This window comes from Bombus terrestris, chromosome 6 (assembly GCF_910591885.1).
Source record: "Bombus terrestris chromosome 6, iyBomTerr1.2, whole genome shotgun sequence".
In the NCBI taxonomy this organism is placed as follows: Eukaryota; Metazoa; Arthropoda; class Insecta; order Hymenoptera; family Apidae; genus Bombus; species Bombus terrestris.
The window spans coordinates 1,837,720-1,855,058 of NC_063274.1; the positions used below are offsets into that span (position 1 = coordinate 1,837,720).

A 17,339-nucleotide genomic window follows, 5' to 3' on the forward strand; every position below is an offset into this window, starting at 1 on the left:
GCTTATTACTCCTTTCGTTTTTCCAGATCATTTTATTAAAATACACAAACGAAATATACACCATAGCTGTAGCGTGAGCAGCAACTCACATAATTGAAATAACGCAATGTACGCGTCGACAGCAACCAATATAATAAGCTGCGATAATTACAATTATACATCCTATTAATCTCTGCTTTAATACCTATCGCACAAAAGCGAATTTAATTATCGCCAAACCAATTCACGTAGAAATCAGTGTACAAACATTTACGCAAGTTCAAACGAGAGAATTCTGAAGGTAATAAAAGAATACGAATCACTAAAACGGACGGATGCGTTGCAACTTCACCAGCCGAAAGGAATATTAATGCTAATTCACGGGTGTGTTGATCATCGTTCAGTCTCGACTCTGAGAAGTAAATTGGCAGAAGTAAACGAAAGCTCAGCGGAGAAACTCTTTTGATACCGATGAAAAATGCCGCAGCTCGGCCGCTCGTCGACAGTGCAAACGAATCGTTTGGAACAGCTTAGCAACTTCGACTTTCGGAGTTGACATGGAACTTTCATCCCTGGATAGCAATCGCGTCGTTTGTCCAGTTTTCAACCCCTTGTTCCCGCGTGCATACGTATGTACCTGGATTATAGAGTGGTCGGCCAACTAACCCCTTGCATTCAGTTCGACCTTCCTCCGCTTTTCTCCTCCACTTTTTCATCCTTCGTTTCGACGCAAAATTATCATCGGTCGTGGCTAACCCTTCGAATGCAAATTCTTCGTGTAAATTAATAACAAGTGGAAAGGATTGTCGTAACGTGTTGTGTTCAATTGCGCGTTGTACCGTGTGTAAACGATGTCTCTTACGATACGACGAATCCCGCGGGTTTAGTGTTTTTAATAACACGCGTCCTTTTGTTATATCTCCGGAAAGGAGAGAAAGAGCCTGTGGTCCATCTGCGAAAGGGTTAAATTCCCCATAGATGCATAAAGATCCGTTATAACACGCAACGCCCCTCTCGGAGGCTCGCGTATTGCAACCCCCTGACACCTCGCAACGCAAATAGCATCCATAAAAAAGGCACAGTAAATTTGCCGGCGACGATTCGCGTTGTTTTTGCAGGCGGCGCCCTGGAGGTATGTGCGAATGAATGCACGCGGAATCAATTCTTTCTTGCTGACTAAAATTATGGTACAGGGATCTCGGTGATCGATAAAAAGCCAGCGCGCGGTCAGTTTTCCAGCGAACGAGTTTAGAGGATTGCAGAGGGGTATATTGTTTTTTTTCATTTCTTTCTTTTTTTTTCCAATTGGAGTTAGGAGGAAGAACGAGCTTCGTTCAATTAGTGAGTTTTTATGGGTTGTCGATTGACATTGAAAACCTAGACGTTTGATTTAGGTGGACGCAAAAAAATTCCGTGCCCATCCGGTTTAATCGCTTCGTATGGGCGGTTGTGTTCTCGTGTCAGCAGAAGTGTGATTGACCGATATTCGGTGGTAATATGTACGGTTTTAGTGAAGCGTTGATTGGAATAGCAAGTGATTAATTCCTGGAACTGGTCGAACAATCGTGACGGTGTTATATCTGTTACATGCTTTGTGGATATATGGAATTATTTGTATAAAAGCACATGTTGGTGGCATATGTGATTTTGCCAGCTATTCATAGGTAAGTTAGGTTAGGTTAGGAAGATTAGCAGAAGACAAAGATATATTGCTTTGGTCTATATGTATAAAGATAATTAATCCATTTATTATAGGTAATTTATTGTTACAGAGAATCTATTCATTTGAAGTTTCAATAATTAAAATCGTTCTTCTTGTGATAGATAGTACCTATAGATAGATAGATACATGTGTACCTATAGATACAGAATTGCAGGGGATTAACTGATATAATTAGGAAGATTATATTATATTTCGATAAGAAAATGGGAAATCCTTATGATATTCCAAAACCTTTTCCTTATGATATTACAAGACAAAGGATGATGATTTACTAGCAACAAATTTCACAATTCAATACCAGGCGACCATTATTTGATAGCCGGGCAACGTTTATTAAAACACGGTAGATCAAAGTTTGTTTCCGCTCCCCCCTAAAACCGAAAAGTCACTATGCAGTCAAATTTCGCATCGTTTCAAAATCACCGTGATAATGGTAGACCCTGGAGAGGTGTTACGGTCGGCAAGAATTGCGCGAGCTTGGCGCAGTTTCAGAGGGTTGAACTACCGAATGACACAGGCGTGGTCAACCAACTGGTCCGGTCAGACGATAGTCGACTATACACGGAGGTTAAATTTTGGAGAAACAACGCGAAAAGTGGTGATGACTGGTTGGAAGTGGAGGAGAGAAAGGGAGATGGAGCAGATTGACGACACCTACGCTATCGGTGTGTAACTACCACAACGCGCAAAGATTTCAATATGCACCGTTTGACAGATGTGCCACAGCGTGCAAATTTTAAATGCAAATATAAATCTGCCATGCAGACCGCAGAGGCCGGGTATGAGCAGCGGGGGTGGCGAAGGGTTTCGAAAGGGGGTGCAAACGTTCCAGCGGACCAACGAGTGTACAGCGGTGGAAGAACCGTTTCACACGCTTCTCGCGTCTCTGTGTATGTGTATGAGTTTTCGTGGAGGCGGGGAACACAGTAATTACAATACTCTACTCCTTTGTTTTCTGCCGTTGGAAGTCTATATTAGAGGGAACGGCTCGTGTAGTTTGCGTCCAGTTGATAGTTACGAGATCTTTTTCATTAGCATCAGCTTAATGACTGTTGTAAATAGAGCGAGGCGAACGGAGGCTTTGCAGATTTGTTCACGGTTTTTCGTTAACCTGCGACACTTTTTTCCACGAACTGAACCGCGTATTGATAATAGGATGATACATGTTTGCAAATTCCAGGTATTTCGTTGAGAAATGATTAAAGATCGTTGCTTGATTAGAGGATTGGTCAAACGAACTTATTGTTTCTGTGCGGTACTTGGTACATTGGAAGTTTCGATGAAAGCTGGTGCGGAAGTTTCATATTCAATCAAAATTTAAATATATTTCGTAAATAGTATCTTCGTCGTTACAGACATTTGGAACATTTGTTTCTATGATTTTATGTATACTTTTTTATGTATATACTTTTTATGTATATTTAGCTATTTTTATGTAAAATGAAACGTATTAAAATTTTGTGATACATTTGAAACAACGTTAATAGCACGTGCAAAAGAATGTGAATGAGTTGGAAGAACGGTTCCTTTATTCGTCGAATTTCTTTTACACACATCCAAAAAATGCTATCTAACCTGGAATAAATTTTTAGAGACCTTCATCGATGAATTTCTTTCTGGAACGTTCAAAAAGCTCGAGAACAGATTTGCAAAGCAAATTTAGCAATCTTCGCGTACAAACATTCTTTATGTACATATTCGAGAAATTTTTTACGAAAGCCAAGTTTACAAAGTAATTGAGAACTTTGTATGGTAAAGGATTTAGGTGACAAAAAAGCGACTTCTTTATTGGCAATAAATATGAATTGCACGTGAAATACAATAAAAATGTTATAGATATAATAACAATATTAGAGATGGCTGTATAATAAATATCGAGATAATATCGAGTCATTATCGGTTGTTTCAAAAATAGGAGGTCACGGTATTTCAAAATTACGATCGGTAGAGGTATATCTGAATTATTCACAGGAAAGAATCTTTTTAACGTTTAAATTTGTTACAGTTCTCACAATTGTATATCTAAATTTCGCTCTTCTTAGAATAAATAAACAGACTTTTTTTAAAAAGCACTTTGACATAAAATTGGCACAAAAATTCATGCATATCAATGATTCTTTCGTGCTGTATTTTCTTCAAACAAAAACTGAACAGAGTTCTTAACAATAAAAAAGATACGATCGACAACGAACCGAAAGTGATGCAAAAAGTGCAGCAGGGAAAAGTTAACCCTTTGAGGATAGAAATTTTACAATACTTCGCACAAGATCGAACTCCGTGATAACTGATTTCACGATTAAAGAAAGGATATTTAATCTTTCTCTGTTCAATGGAAATGAAGCGATATTCCAATGTTTCGCCGTTTTATCCCTTACAAAGATTATTTAAAAAATGAATTAGGCAAATACGATATTCAATCACAATTGTACATTTCAAATTCCATGCAAGATAAAAATCCAATCGTTCGCTAATTGTAAGGCGAACAATTTGTTCGACTGACAAAAATAGCAGATGACAGGCTTAGGTGTCTGTTCGCCAACGTAATAATAATAAAATGCTGTGGACCCTCGAGATTTATTTATTTCTGCGTGCAGCCATACAGCTGGGTTGCCGCGGTCCGGAAAATATTGATTCGCCGTTTAAGTGGATTGCGCTTCTAGCAGTCGCAAACGGCAACGCGCTTGTAAATAAACCATAAAGCGATAAATTTGTCAAATCTTACACCGCATTTTCGGTCGTTTCATTGTTCATCCCTTCGCTAAATTCGACTTATGAATTATTCAAGCGGATGAATAATTCAACGGAAGAACTACGGAACTGGCCAACGTTTAACCATGAGCTCTTCCGTTATATATAATACAAATCATCACGCGCATAATTCGCAAACGCGAATCGCGCTATCAAACGACGCTTGTCGGTAATCAACGGAGAAGATTCGAAAGAAATCCTCCTGCATGTGTGCCAGTGTAGCTGATTGTTTCCGAACGACTCACATTAGAGACCTTCTGCACATTGATATTACGCAAATAAATTTGTTCGCCATTAAAATATCACGAGCAGAGAATGAAACTGTTTGAAAATCGTAGATACAATTTTGGGTATAATTGAAGTGAAACAATCGAATTATTATAAACTTTGTACGATGCTGAGATTTTTACGGCTTATTTATTTCGATATATGGTAGAATGGCTTTCACTTTGCAGCGGTTGCACGAATGTCAAATTAACTTCTCGTAAATCGTCGGTGGTTTTCGTCGATTGGTTCCAGATTCCATTTACGCTCTGAACGCACAGCTACTGTTTTAGATTTAAAGTATAGCATTGAGCAATTTATTTAGCTCACTAACCGTTATTTAAGCGGCAGAATTAAATTGCTGCACAAATTTATGTGTATTGAATTATGTTTAGTTAAAAAATTAATATGAATCCATGTGCAGTGGAAATTCATTGTGAGATTCATTTTTATCCAGGTATCTGATTACGCATAATTTAAGTAAGTTGCCTTTTTCAAGGCAAAAAATACATTTTCCTTCGGGTTAACTTTTATCTTATATATATAAAACGCGTCCAATTTCTTTGAATTACATCTTTTAAAGTTGCTCAGCAGCCTGTTACTGAAGATATATAATCATAAAGGACTGGTTAGAACCTTTGTCGTGTCATCCATAAATCTAAATAACTGAACGTGTTTCAGCAAACGAATGAAAATAAATAATGTAAAATAGAAGTGAAAATGTCTGCACGTCTCCTTTGACAAACTTTTGTCGTACAGTTTTGAGAAGCTTCGACCTAAAGTAGAAAATCGTAATTACAGTGGAATTATACGAATTATATTCTTTCGCGGAAAATTATAAATTGTATTAGGATGAAAATGTTGACGTAGATATTTCAAAGATAGATTGTAAAGAACTCGAAATTCACATCCTTCGTAATTATATCTAACTCTTCCCATTGTAATATTTTATATAATAATTTATATCACATTATATTATAAAATTATAAAAATATGATTCACTCGATTTCTATGTTTCTAACTGTTTTAAAAAAATTTAATGAACTGTCGATTTTCTGGAAGCACAGCCCTCTGTTATGGCGAGGGTTATCTAGACAGACGAAAGCGTTCAATTTCAATCACAGAAATATTTCAACGCTAAACTAATACCATATTGGAAACAAAATTGTGCGATGTACCAGTTAAAAATACTGACTGACGCGTTATCTACGTTGACATGGACGCGAATGGTTTTACGAACCGATGGAAAATTATCGAACATTAGTTCGATCCACATCGTTTGCAGTCATTTTTTAAAATCCGGTCAGCATGTGTTTCCTGTAAATCTCTATTTTTCGTAGGGGAAAATACTCATTCGTGGCGGGATTGAATATCGAGATGCAATTTATTTTAGAATGAATAATTTTTGCAACGGAATTTAGAATTATTATATTTGTCTCGAAACTGATAAAAAAGATGAATAAATTATTTTTTAACGATAAAGAGCTTCGCTGACGTACTAAAAGTTTTATCAAAAAATGTAGACAATTTAAAATTTATAATCCCTGTTCAAATATTAAAATTTTAGTAAAACTAAGAGACGTCTTATGACTTTTGATCGGAAATATATCTACCTTTATTTTTATTAGATCAACGTATAATATCAAAAAAAATGCATTTTATAAATTGAAATTAAACGAAAAAAGAATACAACAAAACGTTGAATCCTATTCGACATAGAACAGCAAATAGGTAATTCAAGCTAAAATTACGAATTAGCAAGTCGTCTGAAAATAACGTAAAAATGTCAAGTAGATCGTACAGCATCCCCTTTATACAGCGTAGCTTTTTCAAACATATAAATTCCGAGGGAAGCCACTGCGTCAGAGGATGATTCCATAGGCAGCGATAACGTCGTCACCGTTGCGTTAAGCGCTCGTCGAGCTGATAAATCGGGAATTTACTGACGCTACCTCCGATTCTGTATTTTCGGCCTGTCGAGCTTGAAATCGTGTGCACCTATTCACGCGAGCAGATTTTTTGGAAAATTTACGAAATACTATACATTCGAAAGGTACAGGGGAAACGGTGGTCTTAAAACGCCAAGCGAGCTCGACAGTGATATACAAATATCGAAACTTGATCAAATTCTTCTTCTGTCACAGTGTATACCAATTTTGATAAAAACTTCTATTTTACGATATTAAGTTTTCGATGTCTTTATTTTTAAGTTCAGTATTATCGAAATATGTTAAAAAATCGATTACTTCCTTACTTCTTTTTCCTCCATCGAATATAAGAAAACGAAATAAAGTCTTTCGCTAAACAAATTGCTCGGCTGTCCTTATATTACGTACATGAGACTTATATATCGCACGTATTTATCAATCGCGACCTATCAACGCCGCAATCGGAAATTAAGGGGTAGTTTCACGTCGTTTTAACTCGGCTACGTTGGAAAGAAATGAAAAGAATAGTAGAATGCGACGAAGAGTTGGGGTGTTTCGCGTTCGAGAAACTAAGTGTTCTCTCGCGAGGGTGAATTAGCCGGGGAGTAGTTACCTGGTAACGACATGCAAAAAGACGCGCAAGGAATTGAAGAAAACATACGACGAAAGGAAGTGGGAAAGAATAGAACGCGGGAAGCTGGAACTCGCGTGGCCTCTTATTTCCTTATGAAGCGGCGCGAACGTACCGAACAGCGTAGCTGAAACGAGGAATGCCGTATCTTGAAGGAAATTCCAAGGCCGATGAAAATTATCGCGGCGCCGCACCGTTCCGGAAGGCATGCGCAAATATTCCGCGAAAATCGTTTAACAAGGCGTCCCTGGAAATTTTCCTTTGGACTGCTGGAATTTTATAATCGCCCTTTTCTCCTTCAGCGCGTATTTGAACTCTGCTCCTATCAAGCTTTTATAATATCGTGTTCATCTAGAAGATCTCGCATAGAATATTTAAGATAATCGATGTTCAATGGCTCAGGAAAATATTTAAATACTAGTAGAAACCTTTTATTAATTTATCTACGTATTACGTGGATTATGAAAAACGTTTCGAGATTTCATTAGCAGTGCACTACACGTGTATTCTGCGATTATCCAGGATCATTGAATATAACGAACGAAAGGAACAGAAAACTGAGAATATCTAAAAACATTTTGAAAAGAAAAGGCTGAAGATGAGAAAGATAGTAGAATTGGAAAGCTTGCTTACAATCTTGTTATGATATCAATACATGTTATTCTTTAATCTATAAAGTATTTTCTTCTTTTAATGCAACTCAATCGAGATATACTGAAAAGCTCGAGGACGTGTTCGTTCGTTATCTTTTAAGCGAGATTGCATTATATAAGCTGTTACCAGAGAGAAATAATGACTATAGTTTCTTAACTGAATAAAGGAGAACAGAGTTAGCACAAAGATAATAATAAAATTTCAGTTTTCTCAAGTTCAAAGTGCTAGATAAGACATTTTAACTAAGCGGCGCAGTATATTTGGTAGACGCAACAGGGTGTACGTTTTAAATAATCTTTATTTCCTGCTCGACGTTCAACTACGTGTTCGTTCTTGGCGAGAAAATATCAAGAGTTCCCAGGTTAATGTTCCGAGGGAAGTATGTGACACGATAAAGGATCGCGCGCGCGTCCTCCTTGGAGCTCGACTATTGACTCCTGATATTCACCCTCTTTTCCGCTTCGTAAACACGCCGCTCGGCCGCGAAAAAAGAGCTGCCGAGAATGAACTGCGCGCGCGGAAGTGACGCGTGAAAAGGGTGTGTCATTTACGAATTTATTTTATCGAGAGGGTGTGAGACGTTCGCTAGAAACTCCATCACCGGTGAATGCAAACCATGACTTGCGACCGTCTGGCAATTTATTTCGCAGCTACCTTAGATGCATGTTTCCTCTCTTATTATAAAGCCAAGGGATCGAACATTTTTCGATCTCTGTCGTTTTAAATCAACAAATGTAAGATTATTCGTTTTATTTAGATGACGCGTTCGAATTCACCGAGAATGAAGCATTATATGAGAAAATTTCGTTCTTTTGTTACGTTTAATGAGTTAAAATTGTCTGTTCGTTCGGTTAATGCGTTATACACAATCTCATATACACGTATTGTGTAATAACATTAAATTTAGTATAATATTATTATGAAATAAATTGTATACTAACTTTGATACGCGTATAGACAAGTTTATATGCTGTGAAAATGTTATATGTTTATTTAATAGAATCAAAATGTTGAAGATTTAGTTAAAATAGTAAAGGTTCGAAACATATTGCGAGTTTTATTATAAGTAATTTTACATTTAATTGTCAAATTATACGGACTATTATAGCTTTTAATATCTTCATTCCGCTTTTGTTATAAATTTAGAAACAATTAAAACAATTTAAAACGATTGAAATTTATCGAAGTTTGCTATTTTATCTGCACGCTAGTGACACGTGATTGATTATTAATAAATCTGGAAATGTGGAAAATTCTCTGACCTCGTAAATAATGCGCTGAAGTGAATATTTATTGTCCTACTCGAAGAGGTCATTTAAAATTTTGATCGCATTTGGAGCAGCTTGAAATATGTTTTGCATATTTACGTTTCAGATGGCATCTGATGTTACGAGCGAAACGAGGTGGCCTCGTATATCGTGGCGATCTTTATATACGCGCGTGGCAGCTGCAAAGTGAATCTCGTCGTCGAGCGCATCAACATCAAGGAAATATCTGCTTGTCGGTCAGTAATTTTCATTTCTATTTAGATAATATTCATGGCGAATATCATGCAAAATCGAGTATCATCGAATCAAATGTGAAAATTATATAATATAATATATTTCACAAATCTCTGAAACCTGATTTTCTCAGAAAAAAAAAAACGAAGCTTTCGACAAAAGACTTTCATATCGAATTTTTACTCTTCCTTTCAAGAAAATTCATTCCCCTGCACAATTATCTTTTTTTATTCACATTCCTGCGTTATATAAATAATTAGGGAATGAGCGTGTTCTACGGCTAAAGCGGGTACGAAAATATTGTATAAACAAAAGTCCTTGAAAACGTTATCAAAAAGTTGGTCTTGAACGCGAACAAAATGGTGCTTTTATTTTTAACATTTAACAGGATTAAAAAATAAATAAGTAAATAAATGATATTAACGTTACACTTTAATAGATACAAGGCAAATGTGCTGAATTAATTATTTACGTATCGAATAAATTCTATAGTACACTGATGCGTTAGAGGCTTATGAATAATATTATATGTACTTGGAATACGAAAATACATAGAGACAACGTAAAACCAACATGCGACTGGATTAGTTTATAAACCGATTTATCACTTAATTTATTTAATTCACTATGTTTAATTCACTAAATCAATACGAAACAGGAATATCATTTATCTGGGAATAAATCCATTACTTCCTGCCTCATATATTTTTTGCAACTTGACGATAAATCACTTACAGCGTTATATTTATTTTTACCTATAAAATATATTGTCGAAACTTGTACGATAATCCGTAACACCAGCGCATCATAATACCATTGTATTACAACAATAATTAATTACAACTCGCAATGCTATATCGCTCGAGTGAAATTATAAAACTTCTGATAATAAAATTTATTAGTTTCTCCTTGATCGTCGAAATTGGTTCTACGGTAGAAACGACACGATCGGAAACGGCTACATAATATTAATACTTCTATTAAGTTTCAAGACCGCTTGACGTTCATCCTGCATTATGACCCTTTTCCTTTGATCCGCGCGTTTTAATATTTCCGTCATTCTTTCGGCGACGTTCGCTTCATTTCGCCTGCGAACTTAAGAGTCTTTCCCTTCCATGTCGTGGAAGATGTCGTGATAAAAGTAATTGAACGAATTAGTGGGAGGAAAGTCGAATACCGCGAGCCAGTCGACGCTTCCAGTGACCTATTAAACTCATTGACAGATTACTTGAGATTCTTCGGTTACGTCGTATCGCCATAATTCTAATTAAATAGATTCGGCTCCGCTAGGGCTTCTTCCTGTTCCCTCTCGTTCTACGTTCATTCCTGCCCCTTTCTTCACTGGCGCGCCCCTTCAAAGCAGTACTCACTCAGAGCTTCGGCACAATTCGTTCCAGTCGTTAACGATTCAACCCGGTAGAAACTTGCCCACTTTGAACCGACGTCTCTTTCTTTCATCCTGTCGTTCTTCTTCCCCTTTGTTTTTCGATCAAACGTTTCCTATTGATTTGTTACTCTTTTCCTTATATTTCCTTATATTTTCTTTATATTTCTCGCGATTGCATGAACTTTCTATTTTTGTTATTGAATGAAGTACTTTCGTTTCGCTATTGCAGAATATACTAATATTAGAAAATATAATAATTTTTTGAGTAATTTAATTCTCTTGTTACACACTAGGAAATCGTGGATTTCAAATTTTGAAGACTGTCAAGTTATATTTCAACAAATTATTCGGTATCACGTGAAAGTAAATATTAATAATTTAGAACTTACAAACACGCCCTTCGACCGATTCTTAAACCTAAATCCACACAACACCAAAACACTACTTCTATACGACTATTTTATCATAAATTTCCTATTTCATTCGTATCACAAGTACCTTATAACGTAAAATACCAGCCAAGTAGAGTTCTGTTAAACTTTTTCAATAAATGTGTAAAGTCCTAATACTTTGGCCTAGCGATATACTCGCTTCCCAGCCTTCGATATCTCACAAAATTCTCACAATATTCTCCTTAAATTCAGCCACGCTCGTCGAAACCCACCTTCTCCCTGTAAAGTAGAAAATAAGCGACAGATGAACCACCTGTTTAGCCGCGGCGAAACAACGAAAAGTCAGAGGCGTTGATCCGCATGCGGGGTTGATTAGCCACGATCGGCGATCCGGGGCGATAGTCCCCTCGACGCGTGTTCCAGCCCGTGTACACTCGACGAGGCAGTAAACGTCAGGGTTCCCCTTCAAACATGTCGAATTGTCTGTTGCAGCAGGGCGGTTGTTCGACACCGCGTGTCGCCAGCGTGTCAGTGCAGCTCGAGCAGGACAGCAACAAGTCGGAACAGCTGGAGCGAGCGCCTCGTTGCAACGTACGTACCTGTAGACAGTCTAGAAAGGGAAAGGCACGCGTGACCGCTCCCGCGCTTCTCGTCCAGAACCTCCTGGAGACGCTCTAGCTCGCGAAACTCTTCGACTAACTCTCCACCTATGTCTCTGTTTCTCATCCTCTCGCCTTAAACGCTGGCAGTTCGACGAGTTTCTGTCTGTCGATGTGTTCGTGGCTCGAACAGCTCCGAGTCTAGGACTTGTTGGTACTCTCGGCTACTTTTCGCGTGTTTCAGTCTCTGACAATGCGAACGAAAGGAGAAGAAACGGAAGACGAAAATATAGGTGGTTGTTTCCGCGTTTTCCCGCGTGACACTCCAGGTGTATGCGACGACCAGTGAAATGTCACGAGGTGGCCGAGAAATACGCGAAGTCGAGGAAACGTTCCACTTCGAACGAGTTGCGGTATTTAAGTATTCGATGTCTACGATATGTATCGTGATAAGCACCGCGGGTGCAGCAGACATCGATCACAACGACTGCGTTTTCATTGAAGAGGACCAAGCGAGCAACGCATCGACTAGGTTCCCCGTTTACAGTCTACCTTCGGGTAATACGAAACGAAGCGATGGAAGATTCTAACCGAAATAAAAATGAGAGTAACGTAGTTGGAGTCTGGCGATAATCTTTTGGACAAGTAACCGATCGGCGTTGGTTATATAGTTACTACTATCGTCGAGGTAGCGTCGACGTGTTTTTAAACAATTATTCGCTGTACTTTGAGTGTGCTTTCGACGTTCTCAGAGAAACAGCGCTCGTCGCGATGCTACCGGTTCGCTGGGTTTCTTCCGTGTAATTTTTTTCTCGCGATCGAGAGGGATTTCGAGAGGAAACGTTCGGTTGGGGAACGAAACGAGTGAAACAAGAATCTAACGAGAGTCGATTCGTAAATGAAGCCTTAACCCAGAACCCCTTAATGATCGTTCTTTTTTCGAGAAATACGCGGATCGACGAAGCATACGACAAAATACACGACATTCGTGATACGTTGAAAATATCGCGAAGACCTTGTACGACCGATCGATAGAGAAAATTACACGATCACGAGGGTGAAATCTGGTTTACGCTTTTCTTCCGCAGAAGCGTCGTTTCGAAGAGTATTTTTCTTTCTCTACGTCGTTCCTACGAGACAGAGACGCATGCGTTCATAGCGGACAATATTGATAAAAATGGACTGAAATATGATCGGAGAAGCCCTTGGTAAATGTGTAAATATAGTTAATTAACCACATTAATTGGTCCCTATTTCGCGACGACACGACACGGCGAACTTTGATCGAACAGAGAGTCAAGTTACTCTGAAATTTATTTTTCACACGTGCATCGAGGATGATCGGGCAGTATTACAGAGACACGTACACAATCGACTCGCTATCGTCATAATCGTTTTCCTCGGATCGTTCTTCTGTGCGTGTTTTGTCTCTAATTGCCGGACACGTAGTTCTCCGCACATATGTAATTACACGGTGCCAATATTTAGCGTTTAATTAAACGTATCGGCGTTTCTGGCCGTTTGGTATGGCTTTTGTAAGAAAATCGAGTAAGGAAGTGTGCGTCGATGGAAGAAAGAGAAAAGATAATAATGATGTACGTCATTCTTCGATGAGCTTTGTTCGGCAACGTATCGAACGTTTGGCTAAAGCACGATTTATTATCCATGTGTTAAAATGTCGATTACTAGAGATAATAATTTGATTGTAGATATTTATGCGCTTATGAAAAATTTTCAAGGTGCAAGTATGTACAGAACGTACATAATATACAGAAATATATATAAAGTATTCGAAATAAAATATATAAGTTATAATATCTAATAATATTTAGGTTTTATTTTTTTAATTATATTCTTAAAAATATAAACGTGTATTACACGAGTTAGTAATAACTGGCAGTTTAACAATGATACTGTAATCGAAGGAATATAAATAATCGTTTTACTTTTCGATCCATGACTACGCTCGTCTTTCCAACATTGTTTTATTTTATATTTTTCGCATAATAAATCTATTCTTTTTTTCATATATATATGGCACGTTCTGATATTATCATCCGATAAATTTTGGAAGCAAATAAGTAGAAATAAAAAATGACATTCTAACAATTTAATAAATTCATTTCAGCATTTCAATTCTTCTTAATCAGAAACAATAAATATTTAGGAATTAGCGATAGATAAAAACAAGCCGATTTCGGAATATTCTCCGACCTAGATTAAACCAGGTCGGAAACGTACAACCAATCAATCGAAGTTTCATTTAAAAGCAACCGATGAAACCCACGATCGGTGAATCGGAACGAAAGGGAAACTCGTTCGACGTCCTCCAGCAAGATAGACGGATCGATCGTAGCTACCGTCTTTCCATCGGTAAACCGAGAAATCGTGTGTTGCTACACTCCTAGAAACGTCAGAAGGAGAAACGGTTTTCAATTAAAAGGAAGTCCGATGGCGGCGAGTTCTTTTGTGTATCTTTTGGTTCGATAGGACGTCCAAGTTTCTCGTTCGAACGTGGTCGAAATTGACGCAGCACGTTTCTTTCGTTTCTTTTCCGCTTTTATTTTTTCGTTCTTTTCGTTGATTGCACGCCCGTGCTTGCCTGTAGTCGTAAATCGTCGCTTTAAACGAACGCCCTCGTCGAAACGTTGCCAAAACTTAATGGAAGACCAATGTATATACGCTGTATACTAACAAAAAAAAAAGACTCGAGAAAACATCGAAAAGTTCGGCGATGCTTATTGAACAATTCTCTATTACGATATTGTACGTTTGAGTAATAATAATTCGAGTGAATTTCTCACGCAAATTTCATCAAATCGGTCGCTCTCGAGAGCATTAGATGTGAAAGAGAGAGAGAGAGAGAGAGAGAACGAGAGAGAGAGAGAGAGAGAGAAAAGAGAGAAAGTCGTCCAATGGAAGCTTCAAATAAGATTCGTGGATGTCAAGATGTACGAACGTGACGTGAATTTGTAGATAACGTTTGCGTTGGTTCATGTATACGTTCTATCTCCTCCTACGACCCACGCATTCCTCCTCATTCACGTATTCCCCCGTATCCCTCTTTTCTCGTCGAAAATTTTCGAATCGAAGCACGTTGGTGATGAAACAGAGGAGACTGTCATTGGCCAAGCAGCAATTTACCTCACGAAACTGCTTCTGAGGATCGATCTCGTTGTCAGTTACGAACGAGATTCCAGCAACGAGGTCGCTAGAGAGTCGATAGTCGCTGAAGGTCGATTCGATCAAGATGAAATATTTTTTTAAATGTGCTGTTGCACGAGTGCCGACGTTGCTTCGGTTGAATCGTGTCGCTTGGTGTTGTGCGAAGGATATATTTTTTAGAAAATCACGTTTGTGTTAGGGTTCGATCAAAATGGAAATTTGATCAGACATGAAGAATTTGCAAGGATAAGGTCGTATTTATTTAGAAATATTTTGTATTTTATATCCACGATATTTAAATATTTCTTTCATTGATCGAAACACGCAACACTTCGTGTACACGCGACGAAATTCATGCGAATATTATTTGCTTGATTCTTTAAAATAGAGACTAGCGTTTAAAAATACGCGTGCATATGAACCAGAGCGACTGAGTGTTCGGAAAAACTGGTGCGACGATACTTTTCATTTGGAAACGGTGTTGTAATGGAACCGACGTAATTTAAGGACCCATTTAATTCCTTGAGACGACGATGTAAACGTTATTTTATTATCGTAACGAATAGGTAACGGAGAAGTATTTATATAGCTATGCTTTCTTACCAGAACGGTACCGAAATTGTTACAATAATTGCTCAGCGAATAAGGCGAACAGACGAGAGTTGTTCATCGCTTATTGTGTACAGTACAACACGAATAAAAAGAGAAAACAACATACGGCATCGTTTTTCAATCTTACGAATCGAGTATCGTACGAGAACGCGAATTTTTACAATTTTTATTCCCGACATATTTATTGTATTCTGTTTGTACACAGAACTGAAGCCTATGGATAAAAATGAGCTTAAACGAACTTATTTCACGGAAAACAATGTGTCACAAAGAAGCTACCTATGTAAAAAAAAAAAAAAGGAAGAAAGAAAACAGGTAAATGGTAAAACAGAAATGTGTGAAACGGCTCAACGCTCCTGACATACACACACGCGAAACCGAACAAATCCAACGATACATTTCGAGGTTCGTGTTGAATCGCCAAACCAAGTTCAGTTCCTACCAATTTTCGGGGAATACAGAGTTCGAAACGATTCGCAGAAAACTACCTGTCGCGTTACTTTCGCATTTTCATTTCCCGGCGAAATTTCTGATTGGCAGGGTCGATTGTTCCACGAGAGTCGATCGTCGTTGGGTGTCTATAATGTAGACGAACGGGATAAGATTCCGCGTCGATCTGACGTTTCATGTTCTTTACAGTGGTTGAAGAACCTTAATAAAAAAAATAAGGATTCTTTCCTTTTTCTTCCTTTCCCCCGTTTTTCTAAATAAGCATTTAACGTCGCGTTCACTTCTGGATCATTAGCGACGAGAATCTAAAATATAACGATAGATTTGTAACGATGGTTTGAATCGATCAGGAATTTAATGGTATCTTTTTACTCTAGAATTACCAAACTGATCAAAATGATAGATGGCAATTCCGTTTTCACAAACGAAAAGGATTTGATACGTTTTAAGAAGGCGTTTATCGTAAAATTAAAACGATATCACGCATACCTTTAAGAATACCAATAAGAATTTGTTCATATCTTGTTCAAACTTGAGATATTTTTCAATATTAGAAAAATGCATTGAAAATGGTATAAACAAGGCATCGCATTAAAATACACATTGGTTGCTCCTGTGTCAAATGGATCCTTTCTCGAGCAAAATTTGATAAAAATCAATTTGGAATAGAAACAGACGTGATACGAGAGATCGACGTGTAATTGAGTCTGTACGTGGGCCGTATATAATTAGCCGCAAAACTTGATTAGTCTAGGTTATTACTCCATAGACCAGTTTATACATCTAATTACAATACGTTATTGCGCATATTCATTGTGAATACGAATGCAATTATAAATTATCATAATAAAGTGTATGTTTATATACATGTATGAGTATTCGTTCGATTTATGTTCGGATATCCGACCGTTACCAATATTGCCCATACTCCCCTCCTACGTGTGCCTCATCAATTATCCAGTTTTAGTCCGTTTAATTACGACCGTTCGGTTAAAATTGTGGTTTCGACGATCGGGACGGGACGAATTTGTGGATCGCTTTCGTCGGGACCAACCAACGATATTTCGACGCGCAACGTTGTCCAACCACCATTCGAGGATTACGCAAATCGTTGAGTCTGCCCAACAGATTCTGCGACAGAACGAAACATCGCGATTTGTTTCGCTTTATTATTCCTTTATTATTTTTATTTTTAAATTATTGTACATTTTTTTATTGGACTTTATTATATTCAGTTGTTATCGTTTTGAGAAAAATGTAGAGGTACCTGTGTGTCAATGATTAGAAATGAAATGCCATTTATCC

General features: G+C 37.7%; 1 protein-coding gene across 4 annotated transcripts in view; it reads left to right on the forward strand.

Moving 5' to 3' along the window:
- LOC100651353 (protein O-mannosyl-transferase TMTC1) overlaps nucleotides 1-16,906 on the forward strand; it is a 269,329-nt gene extending 252,423 nt beyond the window's left edge. For 2 of the 4 annotated variants that reach the window (XM_003402901.4, XM_012319410.2), the window contains exons 14-15: nucleotides 9,302-9,431; nucleotides 11,701-16,906. In XM_003402901.4, coding sequence (XP_003402949.1) covers nucleotides 9,302-9,431; nucleotides 11,701-11,886 — 316 coding nt within the window. In that variant the 3' untranslated portion in view covers nucleotides 11,887-16,906. Of the gene's footprint in view, nucleotides 1-9,301; nucleotides 9,432-11,700 lie in introns of those variants that run through there. The other 2 variants (XM_012319409.3, XM_048406882.1) reach the window with 2 other exon arrangements.
- Nucleotides 16,907-17,339: the final 433 nt, after the last annotated feature.